We start from the raw sequence: 27380 nt of genomic DNA on the forward strand, positions 1-27380 counted from the left end.
AGCAACAGTGCTGGGTGTGGGGCCAAGCTCACCCCCAAGCTGCCCCTTCTCCCGCTGCTCTCAGGACTGTGCTTGGGGCTTGCCTGCTCTGGGGGGCTGAGCTCCCCCCATGCTGCAGTGCTTGTTGGCCCGTCACCCCAGCCACGTGCCCCTGGGCCCTTCCTGGAGCAGAACAGGGGCTGGGGGGCTCTCAGGCCCCCGCCTGCCTGCCCAGCACCGTCCTGGGGTGCAAGCTGGGGAGCACCTGGCATCCCATTGAGGGCAGGATCTGACCCTATCGCCTTCTCAGTGCGGCCCCCCTGCATGTCCCCAGCAAAGCTCTGCCAGGGCTCGGTGCCTTGCTGCGGGCAGCGCGGGGGCACAGCCCTCAGCGTGTGTCCCTGTCCTCCAGCCTCCCCGCAAGCCCTGGGACACAGCGTCTGGCCCTGCACCAAGGCGTCCCCTGCCCTGGCCCCTGGCCCCTCCCCGTGCCCAGAAGCCCTGGGAAAAGCTCCGCTGTGAAAGCAAAGTCCAAGCTGCCGGGTGATGGGCAGCCATGGCTGGGCACTGCGGGGTACTGGCAGCTGGGCTCCGGGCACGGCTGGGCATGGGCAGCCCTTCCCGCTGGCTGCGGGGCCAGGGCCCCTCGCTGGGGCTGCCGGGAGCACGGCTGGCCCACGCCGGGGCTGCAGACCGGCTGCAGCGGGAGTACGATGCGGTGGTGATCGGGGCAGGTGATGTGGGGCGAGGGAGCTGGGGGGAGCTGGGGTGGGGGTGGCAGCCTGGGGGGGAGCACAGCAGTGCTGGGCATGTTGCAGCCCCCCACCATGCTGCATGTGCTGGGGAGGGTGTGTGGGTCTAGCACAGCCGGGGACACGTTGCAGCCCCTTGGCATGCTACTTGTGCAGGTCACAGCTGAGGCGTCTGCCTTGAGCACCTCTGTCCCCCTCCCCTGCACCGTTAGGGCCGGGGGAGGATGCTCCCCGTCATCTGTATCCCCATGTCCAGAACCCTGCTATGTGGGCAACTGTAGCAGCCCCGTGCCCCAGGCATGGCAGGGTGCCCTGCACCGTGGGACTGCCCCGATGCCTGCCTCAGCTCACTTCCCTCTCTCCTTGCAGGGCACAACGGGCTGGTGGCAGTGAGTACCGAGAGCGGGGTGTTGCCTTGCCCCCATCACCACGGGATGGCAGAGGACTGGGGAGGGTCTGCGCCGTGGGCAAGGGAGGGTCTTGGTGGCATCACCCATGGCGCTGGGGGCTCCCACAGGGCTGTGGGGAGCAGGGCCCTCCCTGGTGAGGGGGGGCACCATGTGCAAGAGGGTGCTGAGGGTGTCAAGGAGACATGCGACCTGGCGGGATGGGCAGCGTGATGCCGTGCTCCCCGCAGGCTGCCTACCTGCAGCGGGCAGGGGTGCGCACGGCCGTGCTGGAGAAACGCCACGTGCTGGGCGGCGCGGCTGTCACGGAGGAGATCGTGCCAGGTACCCCTGCGTGCCCCCTGGCCCCCCACCCCCGGCCAGCCTGGGCATGGGTAGATCCCACTGCCATGTGTCTTCCAGGCTTCAAGTTCTCCCGGGCATCGTACCTGCTCAGCCTGCTGCGGCCACAGATCTACGCCGAGCTGGAGCTGCAGGTACCGGCACCCATCCCTCGCCGGGCTGCCGGCACCCCTGGCATGCTGGCGGGGTGAGCCCGCTGCCAGCCCGTCCCCACAGGGTGGGTCCTGCCATCCCTGTCTTGCAGCGGCACGGCCTGAGGGTGCTCCCACGGGACCCCTACTCCTTCACACCGCTGCTGGAGGACAGGAGCCCCCCTCGCTCCCTCCTGCTGGGGCACGACACAGCCCAGACGCAGCGGCAGATCGCTCAGTTCTCTCGGAAGGATGCAGAGGTGCTGTGGGGGCATGTGTCTGGCATGGCAAAGCCCCCAAGGGGCTGCCCTGCCCAGTGGAGCGGCAGGGATGCTCCTAGGTGAGGTATCTGTTGCACCCACCATGGCACCGTCCCTCTTGCTCCTGCTCTGTCCCCTTTCAGGCTTATCCCAAGTATGAGGCATTCATGGGGGGCTTGGTGTCAGCCCTCGACCCGCTGCTGGATGCCGTGCCGGTGGATACAGCAGCCCTGGGGCGGGGCTCCCTGCTCCAGCGGCTTAGGGCCCTGCAAGCCTTGCAGCCCCTGCTGCAGGCAGGTGCGTCTGGGTTGCCGAGGGACCCCCATGGCAATGGAGCAGAGCTGCCCCTCCCCAGGGCACAGGCTCCTCAGGGCTGGCAGACTCTGGCAAGCTTGCCCACTGCCTGCTCCCAAACCTAACCTGGTGCAGCCAGCTGGCCCTGGTACGGCCACGCAGGTCTCACACCACCTCCCCACCCCCAGGGCTGGCGCTGGGGCGGCAGCTGCCCCGCTATTATGAAGTGCTCACAGCCCCCATCTCCAAGGTGAGTGCTGGCAACAGTGGTGTGGAGCCACCAGCTGCCTCACTGCCTGCCTGTGTGGATGCTGCGGCAGCCCCCACCCTGAGCCTGATGCTGTCCTGTTCTCCTGGGACAGATCCTGGATCAGTGGTTTGAGTCAGAGCCCCTGAAGGCGACTCTGGCTACTGACGCAGTGATTGGAGCCATGGCCAGCCCCCACACCCCTGGCAGTGGGTAAGGGTCCCATCCCCCCAGGGCTCATGGCCACATGGTCCCCTCATGCCATCTTCTGTGCCAGCAGCTCCTCGGCTGTGCTGTGCCTCAGCACCCCGTGCCCTGCCCTGCTGCCTCCCCCTCCCACCACCCGCTCAGCCTTGCTAGGGTGGCCTAGGCGCTGGGACTGCGCAAGGGGCTGCCCACCATCCCTGCCATGTGGCTCCCCTGAGTGGTCCCCACTGCCCCTTTGCTGTTTGGACAGCTCTGTCCCCCAGTCAGGTCAAGCCCTGCCCGGTGGGTGCTCCCTGTTACTGGGCTGGCATCCTACCAGCTGGCATGGTCCCATCTATGGAGGCCAGGCACCATCCTCACCATGTCCATGCAGGGGACAGACCCATCCCCTTGGCAAGCAGCTAACCTGGGTTCCTGCCACCGCAGGTACGTGCTGTTGCACCACGTGATGGGCGAGCTGCAGGGACGGCGGGGGGCCTGGGGCTACGTGGCCGGCGGGATGGGAGCTCTGTCCCAAGCCATCGCCCGTGCAGCAGCTGCCCAAGGAGCCCACATCTTTGCTGAGAAGGTACGGGATGTCTGAGCACGGGGAGCTGCGTGGCCGGCCTGCGGGCAGCGGGGATGCTCTTGGTGAGGTCCTGTCCCCTCCGCCTGTCCAGGCTGTGTGCCACGTGCTGCTGGGCAGGGACGGGAGGGCACAGGGCATCGCACTGCAGGATGGGACAGAGGTGAGGAGCAAACTGGTGCTGTCCAATGCCTCCCCTCAGATCACCTTCCTGGAGCTCACTCCCCAGGTACGGGGCGCACGGGGCTGGCAGGGGCTTGGTGTGGTGGCATCTCCCTGGCTGGGCTGCCCTGCTCACCACTGGGCTCTGCTCCAACCTCTTCCACCCCAGGAGCAGCTGCCAAAGGATTTTGTCCAGCGGATCCGGCAGGTTGACACATGCTCCCCCGTCACCAAGATCAATGGTAGGTACTGGTGGAGCCACCTCCACCCCCGTCCCTACTGGAGGGACGCTGGGACCAGGCTCAGCAAGAGGCTGCACCCCGCTTCCCCGGTGCCCAGTGGCCGTGGATCGGCTGCCCAGCTTCCTGGCTGCTCCCAATGCCCACGACGGCCAGCCCCTGCCCCACCACCAGTGCTCCATCCATCTCAACTGCGAGGGCACCCACCTCCTGCACCAGGCCTTCACGGAGGTGACCCACGGGCACCCCTCCAGCAGGTAGGAGCCTGCTCCAGCACACCCTGGTGCCACGGGGAAGGCGCAGGACAGACATGGCGCGTGGTGCTGAGGAAAGAGGTCTGGGGTGGATGGGTCCCCCTCTGCCTGCCCAGCTGGTGTGCCGCTCCCCCAGGCCCATGATCGAGCTCTGCATCCCCTCAGCGCTGGACCCAGGGCTGGCCCCACGGGGCTGCCATGTCGTGTCCCTCTTTACCCAGTACACCCCGTCTGTGCTGGCGGGTGGGCGGCACTGGGATGAGCAGGCCAGAAATGCATATGCAGACACAGGTACGTAATGCATACGTGGACCCAGATAACACCAGGACTGCTGGTCCCTTCCCATGGGCAGAGCCACCCTGGAGCTGCTCAGGGGCTGACCACCACGTCCCCCTGAGCTGCCCACCCGTCCCTTCATCCCTCCCTAGTGTTTGACTGCATCGAAGCCTATGCCCCAGGGTTCAAGGCGTCCGTCATCGGCAGGGACATCCTGACGCCACCAGACCTGGAGAGGATCTTTGGGCTGCCGGGTGGGGTGGGTACCACATGGGCTCAGCTCTGAGCATCACTCCGGTGCCAGTGCTGGTGAGGGCACAGCCCCAGGCTGCTCACAGCCAGGTCACACAATATGAGCTCTGCTTGCAGAACATCTTCCATGGAGCGATGTCTCTGGACCAGCTGTACTTTGCCCGGCCAGTACCATCCTACTCAGGCTACCGGTCCCCAGTTCCTGGCTTGTACCTGTGTGGAAGCGGAGCCCACCCTGGTGAGTAGGTCTGGGAGCCAGGACCCTCCTGGGTGCATGGAAGAGGTACAAAGGCAGCACAAGGTGGGCTTTGCAGGGGTTCCACTCCCCTCTACCCTCACACGAGCACGGAGGTGGAGCATCTCCGCTGGTGCAACCCTGGGGCCAGAGCTCCCATCACTCCCTGTTTCTGGTCCCTTTCAGGAGGAGGAGTGATGGGAGCAGCAGGACGCAACGCCGCCCGTGTGGCCCTGGAGGACTTCAGACGCCTATGATGGCAGTGGTGACACCAACTTCACCCGCGCAGGGTTGTGGCTGCAATGAGCTGTGTTGTCCCCACGCAGAGCCCTGCCCGTCCCCAACTTGCTTCCCAGGAACCACAGGGCAGCAGCATCCTCCACGAGCTGGGGGCTGCAGTCTGACAGGGTTCCTTGTGCTCCCAGCTGCCACTATCACCTTGAACGCATGGCTGCTCCCAGCCCACCACCTTGGCCAGGTGGCTCCTGGGCACCGGGCAGCCATGACAAACCTCGCTCAGGTGCACTGGTGGAAATAAATCCTGTCCCAGGCTCTGCCTTGAGCACTCTCGCTGTGATTTTTCAGCAATTCATGTGGCTCCTGACGTGCTGGCAGAGGGGCTGCACTGTGCCATCCGCACTGGGGCTGGTCATGCAGCCCCTGCGGGAGCTGCCAGAGGGGACAGGTGTGTCCCAGAGCAGTGAATGGGGACAATCAGCCCCTCACCCTCTCCTCTGCTTGCTGATGCAGGCTCCCGGTCCTGGCCTGGACCACCCCAAGGTGCCTAGAACAAGCAGGGAGCTGCTTGAGACCTGCTTTGCTGCCTGGAGCCCCCAAACCGTCCTCTGTCCCCCCGGCCCTTGGCGGCTGTCTGTACAGCAGCCGCCGGCCCAGCAGCTCAGAGGCTGCAGGATCCAGGACTGGCAGCTGCCCGCCATGTGCCATGTCCCCGCCATTCCTGCCGGGAGCTGCCTGCACGTGTTCCGGCCCCATCCCTCCGTCCCCAGGGCAGATGCTCCGTGCAGCCCCGCAGCTCTCCCCGGCCACCCCTCAGCCGGCGGCAGGCCCGGGGTGTGCCGCTCTCCCGGGCTGCTGCCGGGAGCCGCTCGCTGCAGATTACAGAGCTCACATCCTCTCCCTGCCCTCTTCCTGCTCCGGACAATGCTCCCGATTCAGCCGCCCGCCTCGCCTCCCGCCGGGCCCTAAATACGGTGCTGCCAGGCTGAGCTGCTGCACCTGAGCTGGCTGAATCAATATTGACTGGCCAAGAATAGTCCCGCAGCCCTCTGAGAATAGCCCCGCACTCCCGCCCCGCTGCCCACAGCTTCCCGCGCACGGGGCTGCCCTGCTGCCGGCAGCGTATTTTTAGCTGCTTCAGTTGCCGGCTGCCCCGGGGCTGCAGGTGCTGGCACCCAGTGAGCCCCAAGCGCTGAGCTGGAGGGGGATGGCAGCAAGGGGGGGACACCCCCAGCCTGCCACGGTCCCACCGAGCAGCCGGACACGGTGCCCCCGCTGCTGCGGGTTGAGGCTGCGAGGTCCCAGAGTGGCAGAGCCCACCGGACCCCCCAGCTGCCCTCTTCGTGCTGCCCCCGGGAGCAGAGGCACAGCTGGGAGCGGAACCCGGCACCCCGTCTGCCCTGCACCCCCGCCGGCACCTGTCCTGGGCAGGGCTGGCGGGGGCTCCTGCGCTCACACTTGAGTAATTGAGGTCCAAAATGTTGAGACACAAATGAGTCATGGGCTCCGCTGCTGGCCTCAGCGCTGCCCTTCCCCGGGATTTCCGTGGCCCCCATATCGAGGGCTGGCCAAGGACCCCCACCCCGGGAGAGGCTCCCGACCTGGCTGGGGCACAGGGCTGGGAGGAGGGTGCCCTGTGAGGGGGTCCCGGGGCTGGGCACCACTGCACACCCGGGGGTGCCGGAGGCTGCTGCGGGACGTGGCGATGAGCTCACGGGCTATTCCCGACCGTGTTGATCCTGGCTCGTCCCGGCAGGAACCAGCTGCTTCGACTCCAAACAAACAGCCCGGTGGCCACGGGCACATTCCTGGCCGGTCCCTGGCCACGGCGAGGGCACGGGGCTTCCTGTTTATCCCCGTCCCACAGCGTGGCACAGCGGGGTGTCAGGCAGCAGGGTGCCCCGGGGGCTGGCAGCACCCCAAGACGGAGGGCGCCCCCAGGGCAGGGCAGGGGGGGGTGGGCGGGCATCCCCCGTCCCTGGGTCCCACGGAGGGGGGCTGTGCATGGGGACCCCCGCAGCCAGCCTGGCTCAGGGACAGCCCAGGCGACCCCCGAGCCCCGGGAGGACCCCGCTCTGGGGTCCCGGTGCGACCTCACAGCCTTCCCTGGTCTCTGCGCCCTGCAGGTCCTGACCCCGCGGCAGCAGCCCCAGGCACCCCAAGCCTCCCCCCTGGCTGAGCTGCCGTGTGGGGCGGGAAGGAGTAAAGGGTGTCCTTTTGGGGGTGTCCCTAGTGTGGCAGTTTGTCACCCCCAGAAAACCGATGCTCTGCCTGGCTGGGGGCCAGCCCATAGTGAGGGGAAGGGGCATCCCTGGCTGGGGTCACTGGGTTCATTGGGGGGGGCAAGTAGGGGCTATCCCAGGGGTGCTCAGACCCCCAGGCTTGGGGGAGGGGGAGGGGTTGGGGCAGGGGGTTTGCCCCAGGGTGGCAGAGGAGGGCTGGGGGGCGGGGGGCAGGGTGCGGGGCTGGGCTCCAGGCATGGTGCGGGGGGGCCGGGCCGGGCAGCGTGGGTCCCCCCCCGGGGCGGCCCACCCCACCCCGCCACGCCATAAAAGCGGCGGCAGGCGGTGCTCGGCGGCGGGAGAGCTGCTGGAGGCACCGCTCCCCTCGCCGCTGCCTGTCCCGCACCGTCACCCCCTGTCAGGGTGAGCGCCTGGGAAATGGGGGGGTCTGGGCGTGGGGCGGGGGGGAGCAGCAACCCCACCGGTGCTCTGAGTGGGGATGCAGGGGGTGAGGTGGGGTGATGGGAGACAGGGGCTGTGTGCAGGATGGGGAGGGGACCCTGTGTCCGGCACAGTGTTCGGGGGGGGGTAATGGGGGGCTCTGTGGAGCCCCCGCTCCCGACCCGAAGCATGGGGCGGGCAGGAAGCAATATGGGTAGCGTAGTCTCGTGGGGGTTCCTGTGGCTGTTGGCAGGCAGGGCTGAGCGCAGGGCGGTGGGTGCCCCGGGGGGGTTGTGCTGCGGCTGCGTGCCCCGAGCGAGGGGTGGGTGGGTGTGGGGCTGAGCCCCGGGGTGGGGGACACTGGGAGCTGTGCAAGGTGGGGATCAGCCCCTGCATCCTCTGCAGCGCAGTGACAGGGATGTCACTGTCATGCAAGGGGCCATGGCATCTCTCTACCATTGCCCAGCTGCTGGCGTGAGGGTGGGGCTGCAGCAGCACCCCCACCCTGCTGTAGTCCCCAAGGGCTCAGTGTCAGCCTGTCCCCAGGCATCCCAACCCCGGAGGGACAATGGCGATGCCGGCTGGCGTGAGCCCCATCCTGCTTCCGCTGGTGCTGCTGCTGTGCCGGGTGGTCCCCAGCGGGCAGGAGCCGGCCCCGGTGCATCTGCGGCTGGCGGGGCCGCAGGGGCCGGCCGGGGAGGGCCGGCTGGAGGTCCTGTACCAGGGGCGATGGGGCACCGTCTGTGACGATGGCTTCGACTTCCACGTGGCCACCGTCGCCTGCCGGCAGCTGGGCTACACCGCGGCCGTCACCTGGACCCATAGTGCCACCTACGGCCAAGGGGAAGGTAGGTGGGCAATGGGGGGCAGGGGGTCCTGGCAAAGGCGGTGTGCATAGCGCTGGCTGGGGCAGCCTGCCTGGGGGGCTGTGGGTGTGGGCAGCTCGCGGAGGGCACTGGATGGGGCCCATGGTGCTGGGGAGGGAGATGGGGACCCCCCCAACGGTGACCTCCAGCCCTGCTTGTGTGTCCCCAGGCCCCATCTGGCTGGACAACGTGCGGTGCAGCGGCAGCGAGGGGTCCCTGGCAGACTGCGCCCACAACGGTTGGGGCACCAGCGACTGCCACCACGGTGAGGACGCTGGCGTGGTGTGCTCGGGACAGCGCCTGCATGGTGCCTCCCCCGAGGCCACCGTCTCTGGTCACCTGGGAGAGGTGAGCGGGGGGCCACAGGGTTCCCCTGTGCCTTCTGACCTTTCCCCTTGTCCCCATCCTGGAGCCCCCGTGCCCACCCCTGTGCCCACTGCGGCAGGAGCCGGGGCTGAGCCTGGAGGAGGTGCGGCTCAAGCCCATCCTGGCGCGGGCCAAGCTGAGCATGCCGGTGACGGAGGGCGCGGTGGAGGTGAAGCACAACGGGCGCTGGAGGCAGGTGTGCGACGCCGGCTGGACCAGGAACAACAGCCGCGTGGTCTGCGGGATGCTGGGCTTCCCCCAGGAGAAGCACATCGACATCAGCTTCTACCGGTAGGGATGCAGGACACCCACATGGCAGCCATGGGGCACGAGGGCAGGGCGCCCGGCTGGACGCACTGCGGGGGCAGGAGGCCGGGGGGATGTCGGGGAAGGGATGCACGTGTGGGTGGGTGTGTGGGATGCTGGGTCCCCCTTCCTGGGACCTTGATGAGGGGCAGAGCCGGGCTTGGCAGCAGCCGGGAGGCTGTGGGGACAGTCACCAGCCGTGGCCGACAACGCGTGGTTGGAAGGAGAGGAGAGGCAAGTGGCCCTTGGCCCCCCCACCCCCGCCTTGGGCTGGGGCTATAAATACAGCCCGTAATGAGCCCCTGCCGATGCCAGGAGTCGCACAGTCCTGCCGGGGCACACGGCACAGCCGGGCTCGGCACAGTAATTGCCAGTGGGCAGAGAGCCTGTCCTCACCCTGCCATGCCGTGGGAGGACCCCACGGCTCCAGCTCCTGCCACAGGGTGCTGGGGAGGGCAAGCACGACGGGGTGCGGGGTCCGGAGCCCTGCAGGGTTGACATGGCCCCCCCTCCATGTCCTGGCTCTGTGCACCCGCAGGAAGCTCTGGAACATGAAGCTGAAGGACCCCAACTCCAGGTAGGGCTCTTTGGTCAGGGCAGGCAGGGGCACCCTGAGTGGGCACCCAGCATGGGCGTTGGGTGGGGGAGAGTCTCCAGCACCCAAGCTGATGCCGGACCCTGCTACTCTCCCTTGGCAGCCTGAAGACCCTCAGCCAGAAGAACAGCTTCTGGGTGCACAGGGTGCGGTGCCAGGGTGCGGAGCCCCACCTGGCCCGCTGCCCCACGCAGGTGTCCCCACCGGCCCCCCGCCAGCACGCCTGCCCCCGCGGCATGCATGCCATCGTCAGCTGCCTCCCTGGCCCTGCCTTCCGCAAGAGCGCGGGCAAGGGCGGGAGCAAGACGTCCCCGGGAAAGGTGAGCCCTGGCATGGCCTCGCACCCCATCCTGCTGACAGGGGGTCCTGGAGCCGGGCAGCACCCGGCCACCCCGTTCGCGCTCATGCCCGTGGTGCAGGCGGGTGGCCGTGCCCTGGGGCCGCTGACTGGCTGCTCCCCGTGCCCAGGCGCTGCCGGTGCGGCTGCGAGCGGGCACCCACGCCGGCGAGGGACGAGTGGAGGTGCTGCGCCACGGGCAGTGGGGCACCGTGTGTGACAAGCGGTGGGACCTGGCTGCGGCCAGCGTGGTGTGCCGGCAGCTGGGCTACGGGACGGCGAAGCAGGCGCTGGTGGGAGCCCAGATGGGCCAAGGTGAGGCGGGCAGCACGGCAGGGACTTGGGGTGCCGCTGGGTGGGGAAAGCCCCTGGTTTACTGGGTGCTGCTGGAGCATCCTGGGATGTCCAGGCAGCTCCAGCCTGCGCTGGGATGGGGCTCCCCTGGCTCCTTCTGCCACGGGCAGCCCCATTCCCATAAGGAAGCCCCAGACCAGAAGAAGGAAGGTGAGGGACCTCCCTGCTCCAGGATGGACATGGAGCGGGGAGCACTGACCCTCCCCTGCTTCAGGCCTGGGGCCCATCCACATGAGCGAGGTACGGTGCACCGGCCACGAGCGCTCCCTGGGCGAGTGCCGCTTCCAGGACGCCGAGCGGAGCGGGTGCCGGCACGAGGCTGACGCCGCCGTCCGCTGCCACATGCCCCACATGGACTTCCAGAGCCAGGTGAGACCCTGCCTCCTCCCCAGAGCCTGCGGAGCCCCAGCCCCAGTGCACAGCCCCTGCCCCCCCAAGCTCTGTGCCTGGTGCAGATGCTCAGAGCAGCCCCGGGGTGGCCCAGGGGATGGGGGGACAGAGAGGCACGCCGATGGGTGTCTGTGGGATGAGCTGGTGGCAAAAGTGGTCTTGTGGAGAGCAAAGGAGGAAGAGGAAGGTGGGGAAGATGTTCAGCTGGATGCGTGGGGCTGCCTGCCGGAGGGCTGGGGGTCTGCCCCACGGTCCGGTTCAGCCCCGTTTTGCCCACAGGTGCGGCTGGCGGGGGGCCGCAGCCCCGAGGAAGGTGTGGTGGAGGCGCTGGTGCCGGTGCAGGGGCGGCTGCAGTGGGGTGCGGTGTGTGGTGCACAGTGGGGGCTGAATGAGGCCATGGTCGTCTGCAGGCAGCTGGGGCTGGGCTTTGCCAGCCATGCCCTCCAGGTGAGCCAGGTCCTAGCCTGGGGTCTGGGCTGCAAGGGGTCCAGCGGGATGTGTAGGATGGCTGGGGGCTCTGGGATGGGACAGCCCAGGGGGACGAGCCCCGGTGGCAGTGCTGGGACAGGGCAGCTGGCAGGGGAGGCGCGCTGGGTGCTGGCAGGGGATGCAAGGGCCGGTCTGAGCACTGTGCTCCTCCTCTGCCCAGGAGACATGGTACTGGGCAGGCAGCCCCGATGCCACCCGGGTGGTGATGAGCGGGGTGCGCTGTGCCGGCACCGAGCTGGCTCTCCAGCAGTGCCAGCGCCATGGCCCCGTCCACTGCCCCAGCGGCGGGGGACGCTTCTCGGCAGGGGTCACCTGCACTGCCCGTGAGTACCGGGAGCCAACGGGGTGCCGCTGGGAAGGGGCACCCCCCTTCTCCTGGCACAGAGAGCTGGGGGGTGGAGGGGCTCTGTGATGGGGGGAGAATCGCCGGCTCCATCCCTGCCAACCCCTTCCGTGCCAGACGCCCCGGATCTGGTGATGAATGCCCAGCTGGTGCAGGAGACAGCCTACCTGGAGGACCGGCCGCTGGAGCTGCTGTACTGCGCCCACGAGGAACGCTGCCTCTCCCGCTCCGCCGACCACATGCACTGGCCCTATGGCCACCGCCGCCTCCTCCGCTTCTCCTCCCAGATCCACAACCTGGGCAGAGCCGATTTCCGGCCCAGCATGGGGCGCCACGCCTGGACCTGGCACCAGTGCCACCGGTGAGTGGGCTGTGGGCAGGGGATGGCAGGGGGCTGCCCCCTCCCCAGGCCAGGCAGGGCACGGCGGCACCATCCCGCAAAGGCTGGCCCACCCGGTGTAATTAGCAGCGTCTGCGCTGGCACTGTCATTACGGCTTTATTTGGCTTCAAGGCTGTAATTTGCTCAGACCCTCTGGGTGCTGCCCGCTCCCGGCTGGGCTGGCCGTGTGCTCCCTGGCCAGGCACCAGCCCCACGCTCAGCCCCTGTCCCCACAGGCACTTCCACAGCATCGAGGTCTTCACCCACTATGACCTGCTGACGCACAACGGCTCCAAGGTGGCCGAAGGGCACAAGGCCAGCTTTTGCCTGGAGGACACCAACTGCCCCGAGGGTAGGTTCCAGCCACGCAGCTCCCAGCAAGGCCCCCGTCCTGCTCCCCAAGGCGAGCTCTGCCCATGCCCTCCCTCCCCTTCCCTCCCTCCCGCAGGGCTGCAGCGACGCTTTGCCTGTGCCAACTTTGGGGAGCAGGGGGTGAGCGTGGGGTGCTGGGACACCTACCGCCACGACATCGACTGCCAGTGGATCGACATCACCGACGTGCCACCGGGCAGCTACACCTTCCAGGTACGGGGATGGAGGGGCAGGGTGTGCCCCAAGCCACCAGAGCGCAGGGCTGGGGGCCACCCTCCATGGGCACCACCAGCAGCCCTCACCGTCCACATCGGGGTGCTGCTCTGCACCCCCACGGTGCGTGCCACAGCCCTGCCTGGCCCAGGCATGGGCAGCGGTGCCCCCAGCCCTGCCCCTCGCCGCCTCCCCCCCCCCAGGTGGTCGTGAACCCCAAGCACGAGGTGGCCGAGTCGGACTTCTCCAACAACGTGATGCGGTGCCAGTGCAAGTACGATGGGCAGCGCGTCTGGATGCACGGCTGCCACACAAGTATGGAGGGACAGGAGCAGAGGGGGCACGGTGGGCAGGGCGGGGGGACGGGGCTGGGGACGCCGCGGGTCCTGTGTCCCACCCACCCACGCCGTCGCTCTCCCCAGGCGATGCCTACGGTGCCGATGCGGTGAGCGAACTGGAGCGACGAGAGCGCCTGGCCAACAACCTGGTGTGACCCCCTGCCCCCCGGTATCAGCGTGCTCTCGGCAACACCACGGGGCAGCCTCGCTCCTGTGCCCCAGCCCCTGCGCCCCGGCAGCACCGGACTGAGCTCAGGGACTCAAAAACTTTTGTATTTATTGATGCTGCCGCAGAGGAGGGAGACAAGTGCCGGGGCTGGCAGGGGGTGCCCGGGGGTGCGCAGCCCTGTGCTGCTGGCAGGACCTGAGAGAGGGGCCCGGGTACCGCAGCATCCCTCGCCTCCGCAGCTCCAGTGCCCACCCAGGATGACTACCTCAGCCTGCCCACCCAGCTCCCCGGCCCCAGAAGACTCAGGACAGGCCTCGGCCACTGCCACCCATGCACCAGTCCTGTCCTCAATAAAGGTGCTGTGCTATGCGAGATGGGGTACCCCCTAATCAACCCCACCATCCCCTGCTCCTTCCCCTGACCTCTTCCCCACCAGGACCATGAAGTGAGTCCCCAGCCAGGAGCAACCCTGGTCTAGGTGATGTCCCCCCAGCCCAGCAATGTCCCTGCTCTGCCACCGAGGGCCACCAGCCCCCCCCCAGCTGCCAGTGCCAAGTGGCTGGGGCTCGCTGCCAGCGGTCCCCACCAGCCAGAGCACCCTGGCCCTGAACTGGCTGACCCTGTGCACACAAAGGGACCTGGCCAGCTCTGTGGCAGCGCGGGCCGGCAGCCAGCCCACCGGCCACCACGCTGCAGCCGCTGTGCTGGGCTTTCCCAGGCTGCCCTGGCAGCTTCCCAGCCCCGGGGGCAGGGATGGGGCTGCTCTGCCCCTCCATGCCCTTGCTGCCAGGCACAAGGTGGGGACACTGTGCCCTTGCTCCCAGGCACAAGGTGGGGACACTGTGCCCTTGCTCTCAGTGTTTCTTTCCTCTTGTGGTTTCTAGCAAATTTTTTTTAAAGGAAATAAATGGGAATGTTCACAACCAAACTACACTCTACTACCTGACCTGCGGCAAGCCAGCTACCGGGCAGTGCCACTGCCCTCCTTGCACATCCCATCCAGACCTTGCCGGCAGACACCAGCCCAGGGTGGGGGGCTGCCAGCACCCGCCTTGGCCCCGCACAGCCAGGCAGGCTGGGTTGTACCCACACATGACAGTCCCCACAGGTGGAGGAGCTGCCGGGGACAGCAGTGATGCACTGGGGTGGCCCAAGGCCAGTGGCCATGGCAAGACGCGTGCCAGCAGAGGCTTGCTCCGCCGTGGTCAGGGTTCGAGGGATGCCAGACGGGGAAGATGCTTTCCACATGACAGCAGCTTTGTGCCCTGAAATTTCCACTGGCCCAGCCGTGAGCAGCCAGGAGCAGCAGCCGAGACAGCTCCCAGCTGGCAGTGCCACCGGCACCGGGTCATGACCGGCTCCACCGCCGCCAAGCTGGGGGACAGCCAGGGGACACGGGGCAGCCACACGAGCCCTTCAGCACAGGCTGAGGGGAAGCAGCCGCGACTGAAAACACACAAACCGCTGGCAGGGCTGGCGGGAAAGCACCGTCCCCATCCCCACCTGCTGCAAAGGGCTCGGGAGCCCCACAAACCACATCCCAGAGAGTTTGGAGGGCAGCAGGGCAGGAGCGCTGGGGCACGCAGGGCTGGTTTTCAGGTGCGGAGAGACGACGCAAAGCAGAGGAGCCAAAGGCAGGTCCCAGCCGCCCGCCCGCGCCCCGGCCGTGGGGCAGGGCAGGAAGCCCCCAGCCCGCCCGGGCCAGCAGCGCGGCCACATCACAGCCCCGCACGGGGTCGGGAATGCGGCCCTGCCCGCACGCTGACAAGGGCCCCGCTGTTCGGGGCCGCAGCTGCTCTGCGGAAGTAAACAGGGGCCGTGCCAGCACATTCCTGCCCGTCGCCCTGCCCGATCGCCCCTGCCTGTGCCCCCCACCCACCCACCGGGGATGCCAACCACCTGGCGGGGTGGACATCCCCACGGTGGCGGGACCATGTGTGGCAGCCCCCAGCATGCACACCCTCCCCTGGCACGCAGGGCCACGGGGAGCCACAGCCCAGCTAGGCAAACAAAATAAACGGTATTTATTAGCAAAATAAAGGACAAACTCTCGCTCGCCAGGCCCTGCCAGGTGGCCAGGGCTGCCCCACACGGCCCCACATGCTCGCTGCTGAGCTCGCCACGTCCCGTCGGCTGCTCCCGCTGCAGCAGGCAGCACAGGGGGTCCTGCCCTGGGCAGGGCGGGCAGCATTGCCCGACAGTGACAGCATCCACACGGCACCAACCTGCCTGCGCACGCCCTGCTCAGCCCCTTCAGTGGAGCAGCCCAGTGCTCTGGGATGCGGTGCAGGATCTGTCCCTGCTCCAAGATGCAGGGTGCCCTGCCTGACCGCAGAGAGGGGCCCAGGCACCCCAGGGGGGTTCCCAGCATGGGTAAGGTACAGCCTCCCAGCTCACTCCCGGCCCTCCCAGGCATCCTCCCGCTGCTTGTTCTCCAGGCGCTTCCTCTCTGCGGAGACAAGGGGAGAGTCAACACCATGTCCCCATCACCCCACAGCCACCCACTTCCCCCCAGAGGTGCCTGGAGCCCACCCTGGTGCAGCCCACTCTCACCCAGCACCCTGTGAGAAGGGGCATCCATGAGAGTGGTCTCCCCACGCCACAGCCCCAACCCCCCCCCCCAGCATCCAAAGCTCACCCCGGGCTTCTTGCAGCTTCCTCCGCTCGGCATCTCGCTGGGCTTGCGTTTGGGTGCTGCGTACTCCCAGAGCACCGATCACCAGCCGTCTAGCCAGGGCAGCCGATGTTTCCGGGCGCTCCTTGGCCGGCTGCAGGTAGTCTGGGTGAGTGGAGATGGGGGTTATTAGTAGGGCCATCCCAGGAGGGATGTGGCAGCCGTCACAGCTCCGCAGCCCTTAAGCCGCTTACGGCTGCCCCGTCCCTCCCCAGTTACCAGGATGAAGATGCTGCAGCACAAGCACCATGCCACGAGCCAGCACAGGGCAGCATCACTCACCGGCATACGCCCTAGCTTTGGCTTTAGAGGCACGAGTGCCCTGGGATAGTGGGCGAGTCTTCACCATCAGGTGCTTGGTGCTGAGGGCATCACGTGCTGTGGGGAAAGAGCAGCAGCGTCTGCATGCAGGGCCAGCCACATGCCCAGGATCCGGCCGTGGGAGAGGCAGGGATGTCTCCCCTTTACCCATCCTCAGCCAAACTGGGAGCAGTACCTGTTATGGGGCTGGAGAAGATCCCCAGGGCATGTGTATCGTCTACCCACTTAATATCAAAGCCTTTTTTCCTGCCGGAGAGAGGGAAGCTCAGCAAGGCACTGGGTGTGCAGGGGTACGGAGCAGAGCCCAGGCAGGGGACCCCAGCGCCGGGGACGGGGCACTGCCGGCAGACTCACTGATAGCTGCAGAAGACACGCAGCAGGTCCTCAGTGCGGAAGTCCGAGGGGAAATCATAGATCTCGATGACGTGGGGCAGCTCAGCATCACTGAGGTCCAGTGCGGCGGGCTCAGCCCCATAGTAGTCGAAGCGGGGTGACTGCTGGCTCTCCCGGCGCTTCTCACCCCCCGAGAGCTGCAGGGGTGGGAGAGGCATGGCACTGAGAAACTCGTGCTTGCCCACTACACACCAGCTCCCGATCCACTGCAAGCGTCCCCAGGAAGCAGCCCAGCCCCTGCCACCCGCCCCAGCACCGCAGATGGATTCACGGCATTGAGATATTAAGAGTTATCGACCGGGGCTCCCATGCCATGCACTTGCTTTTTCCATTACCAGCATTCCTTCACTTGCTGCGCTCTGTGGTTCCACCAGGGATGTGGTAGGAATGGCACCGGTGAGACAGCGCGTGCATCCCCAAGCACCACGCTCCTTCTGTCGTGACGTGCTCACCCAAACTGCATTTGGGGAACAACGAGGAGCAGGACAGCAAGGCCGGGAGCAAAGCCTGATGTCCGCCTGCTGCACGGGAGCACCAGGCTCAGCGTGTCCCAGCTGCAGCACGCGTGCTGGGTGAGCAGCCTGTCGGCATCCCAGAAGCCGAGATGGAAAAGCCAACGCTCCCCTGAGGAGCAAGTTCTGGTGGTTAATCACCTGCACGGCTAAAAATTTATGCCTTATTTCTCATTTGAATTTGTCTGGCTTTGCTTTCCAGCCGGCAGTTCTTGTTCTGCCTCTCTGCTGGATTAAAGAGCCCTCAGTCCCTGCTCCCCTCCCCATGACGGCACTTACTCACACTAATCAAGTCCCTTCTCAATCTTCTTCTTGATAAGCTAAACGGGTTGTGCGTGCTTAGTATCTCACAATGGGGCACTTTCTCCAGCCCTGAAAGATGATGGCTGTAGTGCTTTTCTACCTCGCCCATTTTTCAACCTTCTCTCTAAAACACGGGCAGCAGTCTCCCGCTGTCACGACACGGGGGTGCAGCTGCCCCTGCTCCTCTCTGCCCCGCAGCATCGGTGCCAGTGGGCCACCCCGCACCGCTTGCTGCACCTCCGCTTCCCAAACCGCCCCGTGCCAGCAGCCAAGGGGATTCACGGCCCGGCTCGGGCTGTGACACCAGGCCGGGCAGAGCCCGAAGCCAGCAGCGGCTCCTCCGTCCCCCAGGAACGCGGGCCGGCGCGGTGCCGGGGAGCGGGTACATAACTCAGCCAGGTTCCCAGCCCGATCCCCCAAGCGATCGTAGCAGAGCGCACCACGGCTGGAAGGTTAGACTCCATAAATCCCCGCCAGCTCAGTCAATAAAAAGTGTTCATTCCGACAACTTTATGGGGAAGATGGATTCACGGCAGGTGAGGGGGTGCTGCCAGGGCAGCTGGATGCCGGCAGAGGGGAGAGCTGAGTTATGGAGCTCACGGGACAGCCTAGCACTGCCGGCAGAGCCGCCTGCCCCACCACCATCACCCATTAACCGAGCGCGCCCCGCAACCCCTGCCCGCTCAGGGGAGACGAAGGAGCCCTGCGGTGCCGCTTCAGGGAGCAGAGCACTCGGGTAGTGCCAGGCGCCGGGAAGATGATTAGAGAGCGGGAGCACGGAGTGCCGGAGCGGTCCTTGACCTTCACAAATCACCGAGTGTGGTGGGGCAGCAAGGACAGGAGCCGTCTGGCAGCCGGGCTCAGCCGCACGGCAGGCACGGCTCAACAGGTCCCCTCGCGCTGCCAGCCTGGGCATGCAGGGTGCCCGCAGCCCCCCCAGGCACGGCATGCAGACCCCAGCTCTGCCAGGCACCCGGCACGGGGAAGGGGCTGCTGGCGGATGGACAGACTGACGGCAGAGGCAGGAAACGAAGCCTGCCCATCACGCCTCGCTGCTCTGTAGAGAAGCACCCTCACCAGAGCACGTCAGAGGGCTCCGTGCTCCCTCGCCTACACTCCTGCTTGCTTGCTGAGGGCAGGCGTGCACCAGTACATAGGGACCACTGTCCCCAGCCCACACCACAGTCCCCAGCACGCACCACAGATCCCAGCACGCACCGCAGCCCCCAGCACACCGCGCCAGCTGATGGAGTCCACTGAGCCTGCAAGGAAACGGTCGCAGTGCTTAATTACCCTCTGCGTTCAAACTGATTACTACTCTGAATTTGTCTGGTTCCAGCCTCCAACCAATGGATCTCGCTACGGTGTTTTTTCCTGCTAGATTAAAGCCATCCCCTATCAGAAATCTCTCCTCCACACAGAATGTCATAAATCTTGCTCTCTGCTGGCTATCCGCAGCGCATAAGGATTCGGTTACGAGGAAGAACGCTACTAATTTTCTTGTACTTTTTGTTAATTAACAACAGCTCCATCTCCCCAAGGACCTGCACCCTCCGAAGGCAGCCACGTCTGCCTGACAAGAGCTCAGAGGGCTCGGGAAGCACCAGGCTCAGCATGGGAATCTGCAGGGAGGTGAAGATGGCAATTTTTAATTGACAAATCCCTTTTTCAGGTTCTTATTCACCCATTTTGAGGAAGCTCCCTGGAAAGCTCAAACTTTGCTCAGATCTTGTGCACCGGGGTGCTAACGCAGATGCTCCAGAGCTGTTCATAGCTGACACCTGTGCTGCACAGCACAACCTCACCTGCAGCACCCTACGGCTGCACAATAACATAGGCTCTCCCTGACCTGCCCCCCCAGTGGGGCCAGGCAGCTGCTCTGCTGTGCCCAAGGACAAAGCCGTGTCCCCCGTGCCAGCCCACAGAAAGCCAGCGCCACGTGTGCCAGCTGCCATGGGAGCAGCAGCCCCGTCCCCCTCACCCCAGCACTCACCGCAGCCTCCCAGCTGGAGGATGGGGGACCACAGCTGGGGGGGGTGGGTACAGCCAGGCAGGGATGGGGGTACCCAAAGCTCTTCCGCATCTCCCTCCGAGCAGCCCCGGAAGAGATCCCTGCGTACCCGACACCTTGTCCCAGCCTGCCAGGCTCAGTGAGGGCACACCAGCCAGCGCACAGCCCCACGGACGAGGTGGGCACCAGCGCTCCTCAGTAACAATGCTCCTGAGCTACCCTCATCCCTTCCCAGAAGCTGTTATCAGGCACCATCCGCCACTTCACACCCTGCTTCCAGCCCGGGGTGGATGGACGCTGGCTGCAACAATATTAGTGCTCTTTGTTACTTTGGGCACATTAATGTCATTTGGAAAATTACTGGTTTGACACTACTGATTTAAACTCCAATAAGGGATATCCAGCCTCGCTGCAGAAGCCGAGCTTTCCTCATGAACAGCAGGAAAACGACGTGGGTCCCAGTGCTAAGCAGCTAATCGTAGTAAATTCAGCTGCATGCGTACAGGAGGGGATGGTAATGAGCCACAGCTGATTAAGAAGCCGTAGTTTCGAGGAAACATCCCGTTGCTATTTCAATGGGAGCCCATACGTCTCAGCCCATTTCTTTATCGCCAGTCCCGGTTTCACGAGGGTGCAGTTGCAGTTTACGGTGCTCGAGCAGGTTTTACTGGGTGCGCTTTATGTACTAGAGAGGGAAGATCTCCCCCAGCCTTCACCGGCACCACAGAATGGGATGGGAACCAGCTGGAGGGCGGAAGGTGGAGATCCCAGGCATGGTGGCACCGCAGGCAGCTCAGAGGGCCACGTGCCCCAGGTGCAACCCACCCTCCACGCACCCACCCCGGAGGGCACAGGGACAGCTGACCCCCACGGATCCCTGTCCCTGTGTCCCAGCAGGCAGCAGCCACCATCCCTGCGAATCCCCGCGGGAGACGGCTCGCAGGACGTACCTCCTCCAGCAGACGCGGGTCCAGGCAGTCCCCGTCGTCATTGAACAGCGCGTCCCAGCTCTTCTCAGCACCCGGGCTGGCCTGGCTTGGGGTCCCGGCACCGGTCTGCTCTGCCTTTGGGGAGTCGCTGCGGAGACCCCCCTCTTCTTCCTCAACCCCCTGGCCACACTGCTGCTGCTGCGGCGAGCCCGTGTCCTCGCCTGCCACCACCAGCTCCTCAGCCCAGGCCGTAGGCGAGAGCTCCTCTACACCGCGGCAGAGCAGCTCCAGGGTCGGTGGGGGCTCACGGCTCTCCAGGGGTGCCCGCTCCCACACATCGCTCCCCGGCTCCTGGCCAGCACCCATCAGGCTGCTGTCAGCCCCGGCGCTGCCGTCCGTGCAGGCAGAGGTGCTGCCCGCTCCCTCCACAGCGGGTACTGGGATACCCTCCCCACCGGGACGCCCGGCCCCAGCAGCACGCTCCTCCTTGCCAGGTGGGAGCCGGGATGGGCTGCCCACGTCCTGCCTCGGGGTGTTCTCCCCGGAGAGCACCGGCCTGTCACCCACACCACCCCTCGAGCACCTGGTTTCACAGCCAGCTCCTGGTACCTCTGAGCTGCTACCCACGGCAAGCTCAGCCGTGCCTCCCTGCCTCTCCTCTTCCTCTGCTGGCACCCCAGTGGCACAGCCCTCGCTCTGCTCTGCCAGGAGAAACCCCCCAGGCTCCCTTTCCTCCCCCTGGGCTTTTGGACCTGCAGCCTCCCACGTCAGTCCGGGCTTGCTGCCCCAGTTGCCCGTCTCTGCTGATGGCAGGACACGCTCTCCCGGGCTCCAAGAGAGGTCCCCGGCTGCATCCGGTGCGCTGTCCCCCAAATGCTCCGACACGTCACCAGGCCCTGTCTGACACGCCAGCGTTGGGCTAGCTGGGGGTGTTTGGCTAGTAGGGTCACCCCCAGCCTTAGGGGTAGCCTCCATGGCCCCAGGCTCCGCACTTGGTGTAGATGGAGGGTCAGGCTTGGTCCTCATCATCTGGCGTCCGCAACTGAGGTCCCCGAGTCCTTCATCATGGGATGCTTTGTCCTGCCCGTCCCAGGGCTGGGCAACAGCTGGGTCTGGGCATGGCTCCTGCACGATGGGTGATGCCCCCAGGCTCTCCGGTGTGATGGAGCAGCTGCCTCCCAGCCTCCAGCAATGCCCAGCAGAGGCTGACCGCGGCTCCTTTGGGCCGGCATCCCCCTTGCTGTCCCTCCTGGTCGCTCTGCCTGCCTGTGTCCTGGCACGCGGGCTTCTCCTCTGCCCCTCACCGCTGCCCCAGTAAGCGTCCTGCGCCAGGCGGTGGTTCTCAGGCTCCCGGCGGTGCCCGGCCGGCACGTCGCCCGCCACTTGTGCCGCTCTCTCCCGCCGCGCTTTGGGCACGTAGAGGGCCATGTCGGGCTTCTTGCGGCGCAGCCGGCCGCCCTCTGCCTCCTGCTGCATGGTGCCACCGTCACCTGCCGAGGAGAAACAGCGTCACCACCCTGCCCGCGCCCCAGCAGCCCCCCGGCCGGGCTTGCGGTGGGCATCCCCTGCCCGTCGGTGGGTCAGGTCCCAGCCCCACACTCACCCACGCTGCAGATGGGGTTTGGCGCCCGGAGCACCCTGCAGCCCTACAGCCTTAGGTGGGGTGTGCCAGGCTACAGGGGAAGCAGGGAAACCCCGCCACCATCACCCTGCTCCAGCAGCTGCAGCCTGGAACCCCCAGGGTCCAAAGCACGACGCAGAGCCCTTGCACCATCCATGCATCAAAAACCACGGCAGCTGTGGAGCACCAGAAACCAAACCCCAGCCCCGGGACACCCTGGTGCAGGGCCAAGGCTGCCACAGCCCCGCTCACCTGCTGCCCCGTCCCGGCAGATTGATTTTTCATCATCTTTGGCAGAAGCAGGCATGCCACGACCCTCCAGGCCCCCCTGCCCCTATAAATATGCATCGGGCAGGGTTTATGGGGACGGATGGTGTGGGGGGGCTGCGCTGCGGTCAAGGGGAAGGCAGAGCGGGGCTGGGCCGGGGCCCCGTGATTAATCACTGCCCACTCCGTTTAGGGGGATTCATCACGGGCCGCTGTCAGGTAAATCACTGGAAAAACACCTCTTCAGTAATTAATGTGAAGTGACGGATGGACAGCCCCCGGGCCCATTAATCTGGACCATCAGCGCCGACCGAGATTATGAATGTCAGGATGCATAAACTGCCGGCGGATCAATAGGGCCAGGAACCCATCCAAGGCTCTCATTTCCGAGGCACCTCCGGTACATTAGCCTCCCCTCCACGCAGCCCCCGACCGAGGCGCGAACGCTCCCCTCGGCCCCTCACCGACAGCCGGCAGCGGTGCCGGGAAGGCGAGGGGAGGCCAACCGCCGGCTGGAAAGTGGCCGGGGCTGCCCGTGCCGCGCGGCATCATCCTGACGGACGGACGGACGGCTGCCTCAGCGTGATGGATGGGTCTCTCACGGCTCTCTGGAAACCGCCGGCAAGCCCGGGCAGGGCAGTGCTCCCCAGCATCACCGCGGCGCCCGTGCCTGCGCCTCGTGCCGCAGAGGTGCGCTCCTGCCCACCTCCGCGGCACGAGGCGCAGGCACGGGCGCCGCGGTGATGCTGGACACCAGCCCAGGGCTGCCCCAACCATATTTCTGTCTCCGCAGCTCTTGTTATTTTTTTTCCCCCCTCTTTGATACACTAATTTCGCTGGCAGAACGATCCCCTTTATCTTTATCGACCGCGAGAAAGGAACGTATCCTACAAACCCTCCGAGGTCTGGATTAGTCATTTTTCAACACCGAGGCGTTATGCATTTTCTCGGTGCCGGAGGGGAGGGGGCATCAGGAGCTCCCCCGGCACCACCATTTCCAGCCACGCAGCGCTTCCAACCGCACCAAAGCACGTCCTGCTAAAAGACTTTTCCAGGCCAAGCCCAGAGCCTCAGCCCATGGGACATCACCGAACGCCTTGCGGGGCATCACTGATCCCCCCAGGCTCTGCTTCCCGAGGATTTCCAGCACGGGGAGCCGCCAGGAACAGCATTGCTCCATGCACATCCCGAGTCACCTCCAAGAAGAGCCTCTGCACGCACGATTTATGGGCTCCTCGAAAGCTTGCCATTCACCTTGCCTCACCCTCCAAAGCAGATGGTGCAGCATTAGCCAGACGGCTGGTGCCGGGAGCACCCTCTCCCCGCACAGCCCTGCCTCTGCCTGCTGCGTGCTGCTGGGGAAGAGCCACTTCCCACAGCCTGGGGAGAAGCACGGCGAGGTCGTGGTCAGCCCAAGCTGGCAAGGATGCTGCAGCACTTTGTTTTTTCCCCCCCCAGGGCAGCACAGCTCCTGCCCCCCAGCCTATTACACACTTCATCGATGCCACGGCCACGCGTCGGCACCGACCGATTTCATGCTCTGGGAGGCACAGCAACGGCCCTGGCTTCGGGTCTCATTCACACTACGCTGGGCAGGGCAACCCCACCACTTCCAGACTCCAGGACCCAGCTCACTGCTCGCCCCGCAGAGCCAGGCAGCGATGGGCAGTGCATCCCCAACAGGGTCTGTGCTGCCCCAGCTGCTGCCCTGCTTTTCGGTGCTGGCTGGCAAAACAGCTCGGCATCATGGCACCAAGCAGGGAAAGGCAGCCCCGGACCGGGCACGCCACAGTACCATGGTAAAAGTGGTGGTGGGAGCACTGCCCAGCTGCCCAGGACGTCATGCCCGCTGGCCAGGCACAGCACAGCCTGGCATGGCCAGGGGGATGCCAGAGCATCAGCCAGGAGGTGGCCAGAGGTCCCCAGAGGCATGGGCTGCCCCGGCACCGTCCCCAGGAACATGCTGCTCATGGGGAGCTCGTGCTCACGGCTCGAGTTTGGAAGGTCTCAGGGCAGCTGCTTGGGCGACGTGCCAGCCCGCATTTCTCCTCTAGCGACCGTCTGCAGCACAGACGGGCAGCGTTTTCTCCCCAATTTCTCTCCTCCTCCTGTCCAGGGAAGGAGCCCACAAACAGCAGCAAGACAGGGTTGACCACACCGCAGACCCTGCTTCACGCTGCACAGGGCGCCGCCAAGTTCCTCCATCATCTGCATCCCTGCCCAGCAGGCAAGGACACCTACGGCGCGGCTCCGACGGCAAAGCCAGGGCTTCCGACAGCAAAACCAGGGCTCCCGACGCCTTCTCCTCTCCCGCTGCGGGCAGAGGTGTCAGGCATGGCCCTGTGAGGAGAGCTTGGGAATAGGCATGGATGCCGGACTCTGGGGCTCACACACAGCATGCCAGTTCCCAGAAAAGTTTCGGTGCCACCCAGCGCCCTCCCAGCAGGCTGCCGCATTTCCTGGCAGGGAGCTGTATTTTTAGCCTCCGAGGTTTCTAATTCCACTCAATCCATACTCCTGTCAATAGAGCAGATAACCTTAAAGCCTTGACGGTGAATGGGGACAGCAGCACCGGGGGACCGGGAGCCTTGGGGGACCACATGCGGCCTCGGCATGCAGCTTGCGCACCCGCAATGTCACTCTTTACAGCCTGCCGCAGATTGGGCTCTTCAGCAGGGGAAAAAAAAATAAATACAATAACAAGACTAATAAAAAGCTAGGTACAAGGAGATTCTAAACAGCCCCGCTGGGGAACCCGCCGCTCACAGGGCTCATCCCATGCCAGGCACGCGCCACGGCACGCTCACCGACTGCACAATGCCGGCACCCAGCAGCCCATGTGAGGATTGTCAGAGGTTTTGGCTGCCGTGCACCTCTCCTGCTCGGAGCAGAGCTCCAGCGCAGCCCGCCCGGCTCACGCAGTGGGCGACGGGGCCAGGGAAGGACCCGGACACCTGGCGGGGAGAGGCAGAGCGAACGCAAGAACGCAGAGCTGCCAGCATGAAGCAAAGCACTTCGAGGAGCGGAGAGTGGTGTCCCGTCTGACGCCTGCCCGCAGCCCCGTGGGCTTTAAGACATCCCCGTCCCCTGCTGCCAGGAGAAAGATGCTCTCCAGCAGCTGGAGCAAACGCTGGCTACGCGAGGAGGAGGCAGCGCAGGCATCAAAGGCATTGAGAAAAGAGAGAGATGTCAGTCGTGCCTTTCACTGGTGATGCTCTTAGGAGATACCTGGAACAAGAGCAGGGGAAGGCTTCAGACAGGAGCGGTTTTGTAAGCCGACAGTGTCCCCTCGCAGCTGCAGGGGGGGAAAGGGACAACAAAGCTGCAGGAGGAGTTAACAGCCAGAGGGCTAAGGAGAATGCAAAGGATTTCACAAATATACCTGGGCAGAATCAGCACAAAAGTGAAAAGGTCTATTAATAAACGAGGAGGGAGAGAAAATTAATGATAGCTCAAAAATAAAGATGACTCAAAAGGGCAAAATTACTGTTTTTAACCAGAAAAAAATGCAAATGAGGCAGAGGCCTCGCAAAAACAGCTGCAGGGAAAGCAAACAACAGCATCTCCACACAGACACGGTCACCTGGCTGGCGTGGCCAGCGCCGAGACAAACCAATTAACCCGCCGACACACAGACGGTGCCGGGAAGAAACCAGGGCCCTGGTGATGGGCAGAGCAAACCAGGCGCTGAATTCCTCTGCCAGAAAGGACAATAAACCCCGAGTGCAGGATGAACCCAGTGCCCATCCTTAGCACGGAACGTTACGGCCAGAGGAAGGACTGGACCCACCGCGACGGGCTGCTGCCCCACCACGGGCAGCACAGCGGATGGAGGGCTTTGGCTTGCTCCGCGGGAGTTATTGCGGAAGAATTGCTGAGCAAAGCTTTCGGATAAGGCAAGCGAGATGCACTTTAGCTGAAATTCAGTTTTACACCATCCCCCAAATTCTCACTTGAAAAGTGAATTGTAATTATATATGTAGATGCTAATGAGCAGAGGGGCATTGCGAACACTACCAAAAGCAGAGAAATCATTGAAAGGATCTGAGCAATGCAGGCAGGGGACACAACGAGACCCAGCCTGGGAAAACCCAGCCTGGGAAAACGAAGGGAAAATAATGCAAAGCAGCTACTCGGTGGGCAGGAGCAGCCTGGAAAGCAAGGCCCAGAGCCCCACGGTGCACTCGGACAGGAAGCGGGTAGCCACGGTGATCACCCCAGAATGTGCACGGGGCAGAAGGTGGTCACGGGCATCGTGCCACAGGCGACCCCAGGGCCGCGATAGCCCCACGGTGGGCAGCACGCAGAGCCCCACCGGCAGCACAGAGGATGGAGGGGACGCCAAGGGCAGGCAGGCAGCTGTGAAAAGCAGCGTCCAGCACCCAGGAGCACCGGGCACGTGTTTTACGAGCCATGGGAGCCCGGCACACCAAGCACGGGGAGACGCCGTATAACTCCCCTGCCCTGGAGGGCTGTCACTGCCGGCATCACCCGTGACTCAGTGAGCTGGGGAGAATTACAGGGTCTGCAATGTGCTGTGCTACCTGGGAGCTCCAGGGGCTACCTGGCCACGGGGTGGGGGGCAGAGCAGGGACGTGGGGTGGGGGACAGGGTAGGAATGTGGGGTGGGGGACAGGACAGGGAGAGTGGGGTGTGGGTCAGGGCTGGGATGTGGGGTGGGTGTCAAGGCTGGAATGTGGGGTGAGGGTCAGAGCAGGGAGAGTGGGGTGGGGGACAGGGCTGGCACATGGGGTGGAAGGCAGGGCTGGGATGTGGGGTGGGGGTCAGGGCTGGGAGAGTGGGGTGGGGGACAGCGCAGGGACAGTGGGGTGGGGGTCAGGGCTGGGAGAGTGGGGCTCAGGACAGGGCTGGGAGAGTGGGGTGGGGGACAGGGCTGGCACATGGGGTGGGAGGTAGGGCTGGGACGTGGGGTGGGTCTCGGGGCAGGGACGTGGGATGGGGGTCAGGGCAGGGACGCGGGGCGGGGGACACAGTACGCATCCCGGGGAGCGGGCAGGGCGCGCACCCCACGCCGCAGCGCTCCTGCCCCGGGCGCCCGCCGGGCCGGGCCGCCGGCCGGGCCCCACCGTTACCCGTGGCCGCGTCGGATCCCCCGCCGCTCCGCGCCGCCGCCGCCGCTTCCGCCGCGCCGGGCCCGCCCCGCCCCGCCCCGCCGCGGGGAGCGCCGGGACCTGTAGTGCGGCACCGGCACCCGCGCCGCCCCGCAGCGGAGCGCTCCGGCGCCGGGGCCTGCCCCCGGGGGAACGGGGCCGGGTGGTCCCACGGGCGGGGAGAGGGGGCGGCCCGGGGGGCGCGGGCGGGCGAGGGG

The 27380-nt window shown here is 65.7% G+C and overlaps 3 protein-coding genes across 9 annotated transcripts; 2 read left to right on the plus strand and 1 right to left on the minus strand.

The window, feature by feature from the left end:
* Positions 1-460: 460 nt before the first annotated feature.
* Positions 461-5165, plus strand: PYROXD2 (pyridine nucleotide-disulphide oxidoreductase domain 2). 5 transcript variants are annotated; one of them, XM_075424212.1, is made up of 16 exons: positions 461-713; positions 1101-1120; positions 1369-1462; positions 1541-1614; positions 1725-1871; positions 2015-2168; positions 2354-2415; positions 2528-2625; positions 3046-3187; positions 3279-3413; positions 3516-3588; positions 3686-3842; positions 3976-4130; positions 4268-4374; positions 4485-4605; positions 4789-4947. In XM_075424212.1, exons 1-16 carry the CDS (start codon positions 536-538, stop codon positions 4857-4859), a joined length of 1788 nt encoding a protein of 595 aa, XP_075280327.1. In that variant the 5' UTR covers positions 461-535; the 3' UTR covers positions 4860-4947. The 5 variants fall into 5 exon arrangements, with proteins under 5 accessions (XP_075280327.1, XP_075280324.1, XP_075280326.1 ...); XM_075424209.1 differs by lacking the exon at positions 3976-4130 and having other exon boundaries at positions 4298-4374; positions 4789-5165; XM_075424211.1 differs by lacking the exon at positions 1101-1120 and having other exon boundaries at positions 1697-1871.
* Positions 5166-8055: 2890 nt separating this feature from the next.
* LOXL4 (lysyl oxidase like 4) lies at positions 8056-13006 on the plus strand. Of its 2 annotated transcripts, none has more exons than XM_075424215.1 (14): positions 8056-8350; positions 8538-8716; positions 8814-9025; positions 9579-9617; positions 9739-9955; positions 10104-10287; positions 10541-10695; positions 10996-11163; positions 11366-11528; positions 11666-11909; positions 12165-12280; positions 12377-12513; positions 12717-12828; positions 12936-13006. In XM_075424215.1, the coding sequence occupies exons 1-14, from the start codon at positions 8071-8073 to the stop codon at positions 13004-13006; spliced, it is 2277 nt and encodes a 758-aa protein (XP_075280330.1). In that variant the 5' UTR covers positions 8056-8070. The 2 variants fall into 2 exon arrangements, with proteins under 2 accessions (XP_075280330.1, XP_075280329.1); XM_075424214.1 differs by having other exon boundaries at positions 8071-8350; positions 9739-9970.
* A 2039-nt stretch (positions 13007-15045) lies between these two features.
* R3HCC1L (R3H domain and coiled-coil containing 1 like) lies at positions 15046-27202 on the minus strand. 2 transcript variants are annotated; one of them, XM_075423548.1, is made up of 7 exons: positions 27145-27202; positions 20185-21653; positions 16370-16545; positions 16191-16261; positions 15977-16072; positions 15659-15799; positions 15046-15469 (listed from the first exon to the last, which is right to left on the minus strand). In XM_075423548.1, the coding sequence occupies exons 2-7, from the start codon at positions 21637-21639 to the stop codon at positions 15414-15416; spliced, it is 1995 nt and encodes a 664-aa protein (XP_075279663.1). In that variant the 5' UTR covers positions 21640-21653; positions 27145-27202; the 3' UTR covers positions 15046-15413. The 2 variants fall into 2 exon arrangements, with proteins under 2 accessions (XP_075279663.1, XP_075279662.1); XM_075423547.1 differs by lacking the exon at positions 27145-27202 and adding an exon at positions 22037-22351.
* Between the last annotated feature and the right edge of the window lie 178 nt (positions 27203-27380).

Source organism: Opisthocomus hoazin, chromosome 6, assembly GCF_030867145.1.
Source record: "Opisthocomus hoazin isolate bOpiHoa1 chromosome 6, bOpiHoa1.hap1, whole genome shotgun sequence".
In the NCBI taxonomy this organism is placed as follows: domain Eukaryota; kingdom Metazoa; phylum Chordata; class Aves; order Opisthocomiformes; family Opisthocomidae; genus Opisthocomus; species Opisthocomus hoazin.